This window comes from Typopeltis vanoorti, chromosome 18 (genome assembly GCF_054136105.1).
Source record: "Typopeltis vanoorti isolate ZY-2024b chromosome 18, IOZ_Tvanoo_1.0, whole genome shotgun sequence".
Lineage (NCBI taxonomy): Eukaryota > Metazoa > Arthropoda > Arachnida > Uropygi > Thelyphonidae > Typopeltis > Typopeltis vanoorti.
The window spans coordinates 27,701,717-27,715,016 of record NC_143566.1 but is presented as its reverse complement, the minus strand read 5'-3'; the positions used below and the strand labels follow the sequence as shown (position 1 = coordinate 27,715,016).

At 35.5% G+C, this 13,300-nt stretch overlaps 1 protein-coding gene across 3 annotated transcripts in view; it reads right to left on the bottom strand.

The window, feature by feature from the left end:
• Nfs1 (Nfs1 cysteine desulfurase) overlaps positions 1-13,300 on the bottom strand; it is a 161,081-nt gene that overhangs the window by 120,158 nt on the left and 27,623 nt on the right. For all 3 annotated transcript variants that reach the window (XM_090408057.1, XM_090408058.1, XM_090408059.1), the window contains exon 3: positions 5,492-5,601. In XM_090408057.1, the coding sequence (XP_090264183.1) occupies positions 5,492-5,601 (110 nt within the window). The remainder of the gene's footprint in view (positions 1-5,491; positions 5,602-13,300) is intronic.

Sequence of the window (13,300 nt, the reverse complement as noted above, 5' to 3'; positions counted from 1 at the left end):
CCGTATCAATCCACCTATATCTTGGTCTTCCTCTGGGTCGTTTTGCTGCCAACCTGGCAGAGAACACTTGTTTTGCTAATCTTTCCTCGCCCATTCTGTTTAAGTGACCATACCACCTGAGATTAGCTCTGCTAACGCATTCCTGGATGTTGACAATATCAAGTTCTTTCCTAATATCCTCGTTTTTAATATGATATTGCATTGATGCCATCTGTTCACGCCTATAATCTTTCTCAGGACTCTCATATCTGCGGTCTCTAGTCTGTGGGCAAGTGTTTTACTTCTGACCCAGCTCTCAGATCCATAAGTTAAAATTGGTTTGAACACTATCTTGTATACAGCTAATTTAGTGTTCTGACTAATTTCTCTCTTTCAATAGACTTCCTACCATACCAGCTTTGCTGATTCTGTTGTCTATTTCTATATTTAATTTACCATCTTCAGTAAAAATCGTGCCTAAGTAGCAAATGTTTCACTTGTTCCACAGGTTCCTCATTCACAACACAGTTGACATTTTCAACAATTTTACCTATTTTACCCATTACCAGGGAGTACAAAATAAGACTTGTAACACACATACACAAAGGCAGCACAAAACTAACTGAAACTTGGACGAAAGACGAGTCCTAATTAGGTGGGAAGAAACTTTTTTTGAGTCAACTTTTTAATTTGCAATTTTGTGGTGAAGCAGTCTCTAAGAATGATATCCATTCTTATTGTATTCACTGATGTCATAGAAAACGGTAGCACTTCCCTTGTCAGACCTAGTAATGACTATGCTGTTATCTTTACGTAGTTTATTAAGGGCATTGAGCTGGCAAGGAGACAGATTTCTTTTGGGAGGCAAAGATCTAGAAAGTGAACTGGCGACATCAAGCCTTATGTTATTAGTTATCTAAGGAGCTAAGTTCCGGATACCACATTTGATGTTGAACATTAGGTCTAGTAATGGTACTTGTCGAGATGCAACGGCAAAAGTGTGGCCAAGACTTAGGATGTTAACAGCAGCTTTGTTAAGCCTTTTTAACAAGTTAACTACATTATAAAGAGGTTGCACTTGAGGAATGGGTTTAGAATGCAAGAGTCTGTTGTACTTATTGATATGAACACATTAGATGACATGCCTTCATCCTAGAATCCAATTTACTAATAATAAAAGGGAAAGGAAACTAATAATAGTGGCCTTTCTAGACACCTTGGTCAGCTGCCTACCTAATGGTAACCTGTCCATTTCAGTATATAGGACGCCCCACTCACACACAAGCAGATACATTCACAAACTTTCCCATCACCCTCTCCCCTCTCAATAATATGGTGTCATAAAAATGCTTACCCATAGAGCTTATGACCTTTGTTCCAATGAGACCTCTCTTGCAACAGAACTCAATCATATGCACAACATTCTATCTAATGGTTAAAGTTTCTACAATATCAAAAACATAATCATTCCCCCAATCTACAACATTCTCTTCAGAAAGATTTTAGTAATGCTATCACCATGCCCCTATGTCTGAGGTACATCAGAAAAAATTCTATCCCCTCTCAGTTCCATATAGAGTTCCTTGTTCCTGCAAGTTGGCCTATTATGGACAAACAGGAAGATCAGCTACCATCCAAATGGAAGAATATAAAAATACATCTGCTGTCATGACTGTGGTTAATCTGGCAATTCAGATCATGCTTTGGAAACAGCTCACAGAATCAATTGAAAAAGATCATCATGCTCCATCACAGTTAATTTAGAAGGAAAAAGAGTGTTTTTAGAATCTGCTGCTGCTCTTAAAAATCAGCCTAATTTAAATAAATATGGCTGCATAAGACTTTAGAAAATATGGGGAAACACTAATACTTTGAGATCTCAGTTTACACCATAGGCAATCGACAAATGTCCATAGAGGGCAATTATGATTCTAGTCTTTCATCCACGTTTCAGCTAGTTTTGTGCTGCCTTTGTGTATTTGTGTTACAAGATTCATTTTGTACTCCCTAACGATGTCTATAACTGAAATGAAATATTGGAAGCATTAAATACTACTTTCAATTGTTTCCTAGTGCTGTTTCAGTTCATTAAATGTTTATCATACACTATGTTGCTGGACTTTGCTTAGGCATTTGACAGGATACCACATCAAAGGCTGTTGCATAAACTAAAGAATACGGAATTATAATACAAACGATTAGCTTAAATAAGTGGGTGGCTGATGGACAGGGCATAATGGGGAATTTGCCATTTACGGTGACCAGTGATGTGCCAGAGGGATTAGTCTTTAAGCTACTATTGTTTAATCTATATATTAATAATATTTGGAAAGGGGCTAACAGGAAATCATCAGTTGTTCACTGATGATGCAAAGATAGGTAGGGCAATCAAAGTTGCTACTGATATACAGCATTGACAGGGTGATTTGAATAGGGCTGGAAATATGGACAAATAATAAAGGTGTCAATTCAGTGTTAGTAAATATAAAGTTATGCACTTTGGTGTGATGCAATATCCAACCACATATTACGAGGGTGGTCTGAAAAGTTCTCGGCCTCAATCATAGATGGCAACACTATCGGCATGATTTTTTTTCCTAAGTTGGTACATCTGTCATAAGCATCCATGTGAAATTGCAAGTCATTCTATCAAGTAGTTTGTTTAATACAGCTGTCTGAAGCAAAAGTGTTGTCTGTATCCCTTGAAGTGAATAAAATTGAGTATCGTGAAGTTATAAAATTCTTTGTAAAAGAAGATTTAACCAAAAGAAATTCATTCGAAGTTCATAAAAGCTTATGGGCACTCTTCTCCTTCATTTTCGACAATTAAGAAATGGACTGCCAAGTTAAAACATGGCCGTACCAGCCTTGAGGACGATCCACGTGAAGGACAATCCAAAAAGTATAACAACAGAAATCATTGATCAAGTGCAAGATATGGTATTGGATGACTAGCAAGTCAAAGTGCGTGAAATTGCTCAGACTATACGCATTTCAAAAGAACGTGTAGGATACATTTTGCAAATGAAAAAGCAACTTTGTCCAAGATGGGTGCTGCCCTTGCTCACAGCAGATCAAAAATGCACTCGTACGAAAATCTCTGAACAGTGCTTGGAGCATTTCAGCAAGAATAAAACTGATTTTGTGCATCGATTTATTACTATGGATGAGACTTGGATTCACCATTATACACCAGAATCCAAACAGCAGTCAAAACAGTGGACAGTGTAAAATCTCTTGTGGTGCATAAGAAAGAACTAAAAAAAAACATGAAATGAAAAAAATTAAAATCCAGAATTAATGTTTCGATTTCAAAATGTTACATTAGCTTAAATTAATGTTACTTACCTGACCTCTATATAATGAACTAAATATGTGTGGTCTGTACCAGTAAAATTTAACAAGCAAGCTCGAAACTTCAGCAGTCAATCAACTTTTTAATTGGCCACCTCCAATTACAAGGAGAAAGAGGACACAAGTGATAAAGTACTCACCTGCATTAGTCAGCCTAAGGAGATGGGAAAAGTGACTGGCACAGCTGGTGTGAACAAATCAGCTTCTTAACTGAATAGAAACCAGATGATGAACAGCTAGCATAAGTTGATATGATGTTCTCTGAAAGCTGTAAATTAAGAAATGTGGTCCAATATACAGTATTTCTTTAATATGAAGTAGTTAAAGTTATGAAGTTTGAGCTTATATTGTGTTCTAAAAATCAATTCTTTTTGGGGGGGGGGAATCTTTTTTTTTTTTATCTTACTGATAAAGAATTAATTTTTTTTTTCTTCAAATTCATAAAGAAATACTGTATAGTGTACCATATTTCTTTAATTTATAATTAAAAAAAAACATTATCAACTTATGCTAGCTGTCTATCATTAGATCTCTCTTTCCAATTGTGAAAATGATCTAATGATTTGTGTCTATCATTAGATCTCTTTTCAATTGCGAAAATGATTTGTTCTATTTGCATCCTCCACCTCTTTTTAACTAGAGGTAACCAACTGGAAATCATAAATTAAAAATTTGACTGCCTGCTGAAGTTTTCTGATTATTTTGGATTTTTAAGTACAGATCCCATATATTTAGTTCACTATAAAGATTTCAGGTAAGTGACATTAATTTAAGCTACTGTAATATTCTAAAGTTTAAACCTTAATTCTGGATTTTCATTTTTATAATCTTTTGGTTCTCTACTTTCTTATATCTCATCCATTAATGTTTGAATCCCTTCTTCCATAGTTACATAGTGATCAGCATTCATTTTAATAAATTATGGAAAGAACTACTGTGTTATAGTGATAACTTCAGTTTAATAAAAACTAAAATAATCATCCTACATTTTGACTTTCATATCAAGGTCATCATCTGGAGTATACACATACATATAAAGAGACAAGCAATGTTACAATACACATAGTATACTAAAGTTACATTAATTTGATCAACAGTTAACACTACTGGCCTGAGATCTGGTGAAAAACAAAAAACAAAACAAGTACTATATTAAAGGTAAGTGCTGTTATCTATTTTGTTGGAAATAACTAACAGATTTATTAATTTATCTCTCGCTCTCTTTTTTTTTTTTTAAATTGTCTGGAACCGTGCTCTAGAAACTAACATGGAACTTTTTTAAGCCACTTCAGGCCCCAATAAGTGGGACGGTGGCTTCACACTGGGCAATGAAATTCATCTCCTACCTAAAGGCAATCATAAACATCCATGCCTGCAGCAGGATTTGAACCCATGACATGTTGGTTGGAGAGCTGATATGCTAACTACTTGGCCAACCAGCCTGGCAAAAGTAAAATAAATTCAAGAAGCTATAGTTGCCAAATGAATGTCAATGCCTCCTTTTGATATTTATTTCCTGGGCATGAAGTGTATGTATATGCGGGGGGAATCAGTGTTTTCCCCATAAATTCACTTTAGCAAACTTTGGGCTACAACAAATGATTTCTTTGATCTCTAAGGACTATGAGTGTCTACTGTATCTTGGAATATGGTATTAAAACATAAATCAAGAAATGTACAGTAAGGAAAGATTAGAAAAAAAACTTTCTTTAATATACTTGACAAACTTACAATTTTTAGCAATAAATCTATTCTGCAACAGCCTATGCAGCTAGTTTGGTATTAATAATGTCTTTTGTATGTAAAGATCTAGGTTGGAATGTAATCTAGGAAATGAAGAACTTTTATCAAGAGTTTTCATCCGAACATGGGGTAGCCATTTTCATACAGAGGTGGCAAGATTTTCTTCACGGAAACTTGGATTTTTCATCTTGCAAAATGCACAAACTAGCCAAAATAACTGTAATTTTCAGACAGGTTTAAATGCCCTATGATAAGCAAATAATACTTGACCTGACAATTTTAAGCCTAATATAAAGGGAAGATGTGATCTGTTCTGCTTTCACAAACCATCTTTTCTCTTAATGTTTTTAACTAAACATACTTAAAGGAATTAGGTAAAGAAAACAGAGCAATTCACTGTTAACAAAGAACTTACTAATGGTGTGGTGGCCTGAGCATCCAAATAAAGGGGCTTCAATTGATTGGTTTCTGAAGTCAGATTTTGGATCTCCCTTTTTAACTGAGCAGAATCATTTTTTCTAATACCTGCAATTAAAATGAAACCTTTCTTTATAATGTTACAGGAAATACAGTTAAAAATAATTAAAAGAAGATTTTTTTTTTTTTTTAAAGTATGCATTTTTTGTTTTAGTCGCATGAATTGTGAATTATCTATTTTTTAATGTGTAATCAGGAGAAATAATATGCTATTATTATTATTATGATGATGATCAGTTGTCTGCAAGGAGTCCGTCTACTATAGCAATGAAATGAATTCCCCAAACTACCGAAATTAATATTTATATCAGAATGTAAATATATTTACCACCAAATGTCAATTTTATGTTAACTGAATTAGTTGGTCTGAGACCAACTAATTTCATGTTGGAGAAGAAGCAAAAAGAAGAACTGCAGGTGAATCATATAATGACTAATGACAACTGTGGCTAAATGAATATATATACTATGAAATATGTTATTCATAATATAAATTAATTTATACATATTCACTGAACTTACCTTCTCCCTCTCATTCATTCTCTCTCATTTAAAAAGAAGTTTTTTCCATACATATTTATAAACACACAACACGCTAACTAGTTCAATATTGCCAAATTAGATAATCATCATACAGAATTTTAATTAAACTATCCTCCAGCTGTAACAACTAATTCTTTCTTCAAGTAAAATGAATTCAATGCATCTGCATTAGCTTGGTTGGTCCAGTGGTTAGTATACCCACTCTCCAACCAATAGGCTGCAGGTTCAAATCCTGACAGGGGATGGATGTTTTTGTGATCATCTTTAGGTGGGAGATGAACATCATCATCAGTTGGTGTGAGACCAATGTCCCACTTATTAGAGGGCTGATGTGACCAGAAAAAAGTTCCATGTTTGATCTCATCTCTAGAGCAGCATTTCCAGACTATATAAAAAATAAATCAAAAATACAAAAAATATATATATATAAAATTGATAAAAATAAAAAAAATCCTTACACAACTCACAGTAAAAAAAATATATTATAGGTTTAATAATAACCTTTAGTGGGTGAGAACAACATAAAAAACAAAAGTCTAACAGTTGTGCAACGAATTCCTGTTAGATAAATTCATCGATTGAAACTAACTAACCAGTACTCATAGCTATCATAATACATCCTTGAAATCCATTAAATTTTTTCACAGGTAAAGCTGGAAACCATGATTCAATATTTGCTGACTAAAAACTTGGAAAATGGTATCATTACTTCATTTCTTATATAAGTGAAGCATCCTTTAATTACTCTTGTAATCTGCTGAGCTTTACTAGTCTTGTCAACATGACTAATTCCCTATCAATCAAAATTTTCATCCTTGTGTTTATTAACTTTTTCTAATCCTTTGGTGAGAAGATATTTTCTAACAATATCTTCTCACCAAATTCAATATACTTGCATTTATTTTTATATCTATAGTGTCCAATGTTATGAATCAAACAGATAGTAATTTAAAGAAAACTCATGCACAGATGATCCATAAACCAAATAAACTACAGTTGGATAATCGGGAGTAAAACACTGTATCTGGCACATATTTAATCATTATATTCTTAAGGGGAAGAAGAATTATGGAAAGATTTGCTAAAATCCAAATAAATCACATCACAGCCATCATCACTGTGCATTTCTGATGTCACTTCCTCCTAAAAAGCAAGCAGATTTGTTATAAACAATCACCCCTTAATAAAACCATGCTGTGCTGTACTCAAGTGATCCTTATCAAGAATATCATCAGTATAATTCCTATAGCCTCTATTGCTCTTTGGTCAGAAAGACCTGGGTATGATTCCCATCCATGACGTGATAAACCTTTATTTGGTCTCTTTTGACTAAAGGTGAGTTAGCCAGTCTCATATGGAGCTAGAGGGTTTTTTTCACCTGGAAACACAAATTCCTCAGAACAGGCAAACCAGCCTGTGAACACACACACACACATGGATCTGCAGTCATAAAATACATACTTAATCCCTCATTAGTAGGGCTCAACCAGTTTTGAGGAAAGGGGAAACCCCACACAAATAAATAAAGTATATTTTCTAATTAATTTTTTCATTACTCTGTCTATAACACTAAGAAGACATCATCAATTTCCTGATATGTACCCTCAATGGGTGTTCAGACAACTATGACAGCACTACATGATTAAGTTATTATTAATAACTCCTATTAACAATTTTCCTCTAAATTGGTCTATTATTTGTAAGCACTCCAATATTGTCATATCTAACATTATGATCTTCTATGGCGTTTCTGACTAAATCAATCCACTTAAACCATGGTCTCCCTTTCCTGTCATCAAACTGTTTTGCTAACCCAAAATCACAAATTCTGTTTAAGTGTCCATACGACCCTAGATTAGCCCTGCTCACACATATTCTTAAATCTAACATTGTCAAGTTCCTTTCTGATATCTCCATTTTTAGTACGATCCTGCCACTGATGCAATTTGTTAAGGCCCCTAATTTTTCTAAGAACTCTCAAATCTGTGACCTCTAGTCTCTGATCCAGTGCTTTATTTCTAACCCAACTCTCAGATCCATAACTTAAAACTGGTTTGAACACTGTCTTGTATACTGCTAGTTTGGTGCTTTTGGCTAATTTCTCTCTTATTCTATATAAATTTATTCAGCTGAATACCCACCATACCAGCTTTGCTTATTCTATTGTCTATTTCCAGATTTAATCATTAAAAACTGTGCCAAAAATAGCCGAAATATTTTACTTGTTCTGGAGATCTCCATTCAGAATGCAGATAAAGTTTTCTATGCTCCTACCTATTTTCACAGTTTTGGTCTTTTTTATTGCTGATTTTCATGCCATATTAGTTAGAGCTGTTATTCAATTCAGTTAACGAATCCTGGAGACTTGAACTAGATGTGTTTAGGAGTACAACATCATGTGCATAAAGCAAAGAACTTTGCTTTATGCATATGAGTTTTTTTACAAATATGCAGATATGACATATCCAATTCTAATATCAGTTTCTTTCTTTCATGATGTGATCCATATAGATGATGATGAAGAGTGGAGATAATGTGCATCCTTGTCTTACACTTAATTTTACATCAAACCATCTTCCTTCAATTCTAACTGCTAACTGACAACTTGCATATAAATTATGTATTGCTCTGTATAATGTTCCATTTACTTCATGTAATTACGTCTTGAAAAGCTTTTTTTTTTTTTTTCTGGGCAGAGGCGTAGCTAGGGAGGGGCGGTCCACCCCGGGCAGCATTTTGAACTTTTGCAGTTCATTTTAAAATACAGTCTTGAGATCTCATTCCCAAATATTGTAATACTACTGCGAATTTTCCTCACAATTGCTATAAGTGTTGCTAATTGTGAGAGGAGTTTTTCTAAATAAAATTGATTAAGAATTACCTACATTACTATGAAATAGACTTCGCCAATGTCATCGACAATTTTGCTAACAGAAAAGCAAGAAAAATAACATTTTAGAATGTTGAAATTAAAAGTTTTACTTCAAAAATAAACATAGTGTTTTAATTTATTTCCCTATACATCGTTTTAACTTTTTTGTAGTATTTTTGTATTGAGAGGGGCGCCAAAAGCTCTAGCTACACCACTGTTTCTGGGTCCTTGTTATATTACCAAGATTTCTCAACTATCTGTCTTAAAGTGAAAACATGATCATGACAACCTCTAAGTGGCCTGAACCCAGGTTGTTCTTCTCCAAGTTTTTTTTCCACAATTTTTCTCAACCTCTTTTCAAGTATGCTTGCATAAATCTTACCTGGGACACTTAGAAGAGAAATTCCTCTGTATTTCTAGTATTCAGTTTTATTCCCCTTTTTTTTTTTTTATATGTAACCTCTACTGCAATCATCTGGGATTCAACCTTCTAACAGGCTCTCTGAATTATGTAGTGTAGCCACTGCAAAACGTTTATGTCTCAATATTTAAGCATTTCTGGTTGAATATTATCTACATCAGCCATCTTTTCACATTTTGATAGCTTTCTCTATCTCAAGTGTTGATATGCACTCTTGCCTGCATTCCTCCCAAAAATTTTCTACTACTTTTCTGTCACTGCTTGTTTCATTTAAGTCTTTCAAAATAATTACTCCAGACAATCAGGATATCTTTACTTTTCATGTCACCTTTATCATCTTTAATTGCCTGCTTGCCTGCATTCCTCCCAAAAATTTTCTACTACTTTTCTGTCACTGCTTGTTTCATTTAAGTCTTTCAAAATAATTACTCCAGACCATCAGGATATCTTTAGTTTTCATGTCACCTTTATCATCTTTAATTCCTTTTACAGCACTTTTACTTTTTCTCCATATTCTTTTAGGGTGTATGCTGACTTATTTGATAGGAACGTTTGGTATTCTTTCTTCTTTTCCAGGACTGCTTCTTTAACTTCTTGTGTCCACCATGGTGTTATTTTTCTATCCATGCAGACAACTTCACCACATACCTCCTTAGCTGAATCAATCAATGTCATCCTCAGAGTTTCCCACCAAGAATCCAAGGTTTGGTTCTTGTTTTAATATTTTCTTCAATAATGTTTGTATAGTCGAGTCTACAATTTACCTGTAAAAGTTGCTCAACTTTAATTCTTTTTAAAACTTTCTTACATACTATTCTTTTCAATGTGATATTCATTTTTATCTTAGCACTAAGTGATGGTGACTTCAAACATCAAATCCTCTGTACACTCTTGTATACAAAACCAGCATGATATCACTCTCAACAGTGATCCATGATAAGAAAAAGAAGGAATTACGCAATGCAACTAAGGCTTTAAAGCCAGTATATTTTCTGTTAATCTGGCCAGTTTACCTGTTTTGTGGGGAGAAAAAAAGCCTGCTACCTCTGTATAAGACTGGCTAACTTCAGCTGAAAAGCCTCATAAATATCTATAACAGCAGTGGCTAAGTTTCCTAGACCCAAGAGTCACACAGAACATTTCTTAGATGTTTGTGAGCTGCAAGATATTTTCAGTTACAAAGAATACAGATGGGATTCTAACCCTTAACAGTAAATGCAAAGCTTATCTCTCATTCTTGTTTAAAAACTCTTTTTTTTTCATATCTGTTTCTTACACTTTCTTCTCTCTACACTTTGTTTTTCTCAACTGTCATTTCTACAGCTGAGAAAAACAAAGAGTATTTCATCTTAGAACTCAATTTTAAAACAAATCTATGATTGGTGTTAATTACAGTATCTCATTGGTGGCTGTTACACAGAACCAAACAGTAATCCACCATTTATCCTACCTTTCAATTAACTAACCCTTGTATGTCTTCTTGTAATTGCACCATGAATTGTATTTCAATTATTAGAATGGCAAACTACCTTCCCAATGTGGATAAATGGTAGATTACTGTGTGTATGTGTATATATATATATATATATATACACACACACACGAGGTGTGGCTATTAAATAATGAGACTGGTTGCAAAAATGTGGTTTATTATTACAATTGTACAACTTAATCGTTATCTCCTTCAACATACTCATCTCCTCTATCTATACACCATTGCATATGAATTTTCCATTGCTGGAAACAGTGCTGCAAGTAATCAGGTGTTATCCGTTTCAGTAGTGCTGCTGTTTTCCCCTTTACCTCATCCACTGGCTGAAAATGGGTGCCTTTCAATGCAGATTTCAACTTTGGAATAAGGTATAAGTCGCATGGAGCTAAGCCCGGTGAGTAAGGTGGATGGTCCAACTGGGATCTTCTTATCAGCCAGATACTGCTTTACAGACAGTGCCGTATGGACTGGAGCATTGTCCTGATGGAGAATCCAACTGTTGTTTCTTCCACAGATCAGGTCTCTTCTTCCCCACTCATTCTCTCAGCTTGGCCAGAATCTCAAAGTAATAATGTTGATTAACTGTCTGATCCTTTGGTACCCATTCAACCATTACCATGCCATTGATATAAAAAAAAAACGATCAGCATTGCCTTAAGTGCCAATAGGTGCCAGTCCCAAGCCTGGATAAATGGTGAGGGTTGATATCAGGAAGGGCATCTGGTCATAAAACTTCACTGCCAGCTCTAGACATGATTAAATGAGTCGAAAAGAAAGTGATACAAGGGCTAGGTCATACCCCTTAAGCGACGCACAGCCACATCGCCCTACAGCTGCGAGAAGTGGACGAGGGCTACCGCATCAAGGGCGGTTGCGGTTAAAGAAGCGAGTCCAGCAAGTGGAGAGACTGTTGCGAGTGGGAACGTTGAATGTTGGAAGCATGACTGGAAGGGGAAGAGAGGTAGCAGACATGATGAGGAAGAAGAAGAAGTTGGACATTTTATGCATGCAGGAGACAAGGTGGAAGGGAGAAAAGGCGAAGGAACTAGGGAACAGGTATAAACTGTTCTACTCTGGAGCGAATAAAGAGGGAAGAAATGGTGTCGGAATTGTGGTGTGTGGAAGAATGAAGGGTGAAGTACTGGAAGTGGGTAGGAGGAATGAGAGGATCATGTGAATGAAACTGGGTCTAGGAGAAGAACTGGTCATCTTATGTGTATACGCCCCACAAGTTGGCTATACACCAGAAGAGAAAGATGAATTCTGGAACATGCTAAATGAAGAAATGAGGGAACTGGAAGAAAACGAGATGATGATTGTTGGAGGAGACTTGAACAGACACATAAGGAGACAGAAGAGGGACAGTGAAAGGGTACATGGTGGCCATGGAGTGGAAATGATGAACCGGGAAGGAGAGAGGATTTTGGACGTTGCAGTAGCGTTTGATCTGGCAATTGTGAACCCTTCTTCTGTAAGAGGGAAGAGCATTTGATAACATTTAGAAGTGGCAACAATAGTTCACAGATTGACTATATTTTGACTAGAAGAAAACATCTTATGGCAGTAACAAATTGTAAAGTAATCCCAATAGATCAAGTGGCGCAGCAACACCGGCTGCTGTGTGCAGACTTTGAAATAAAGTCGAAGATAAGAACCTTTGGAAGCCATGGGAGGAAGAAAATTAAATGGTTTCGCTTAAAAGAAGACAGTGTGAGGAACCGTTTTAAGGAGAAAGTGTTAGAGAGGAATTCATATGGATTAGAAAGTGTACAAGACTGGTGGAGACATAATTCAAAAGTAATTCTAAGCTGTGCAATTGAGATACTTGGTCAAACATCCGGAAAGATTAGAGAGCAGAAGGCGGGTTGGTGGTGAAATAATGATGTACAAGAAGCAGTGACGGCTAAGAGGAAGGCAAAGCAGAAGTGGGATGAGTCAAGAGTGGAAGAGGACAGAGAGGAATACAGAGAGAAAAAGCGAGAAGCCAAGAGAGTTGTTGCACAGGCGAAGGCCATGGTATATCAAGACCTTTATGATCAATTAGAAACAAAGTAAGGACAGAGAAAGATTTATCAATTGGCAAAATGTAGAAATAAGGCATCAAAGGACATTGCACATGTGAGGCAGATCAAACACTCTGGAGGAAGGGTATTAAGGAGGGATGTGGATATAAGAAACAGATGGGGAATATACTTTGAAGGGCTTTTGAATGAAGAAAATGCAAGGACTCACAGAGAAGATGGGGAGCCTTATGAGGGGATGGTGCAGAACATTAGTAGAGTGGAAATGAAGGAAGCCATAAAGAGCATGAAGAATGGAAAATCAGTGGGCCCTGACATGATCCCAGTGGAGGCACAGAAAACAGTGGGGGGAAGAAGGAATTGACCTGCTAATAAAAGTTTGTCAACAGGAAAATATA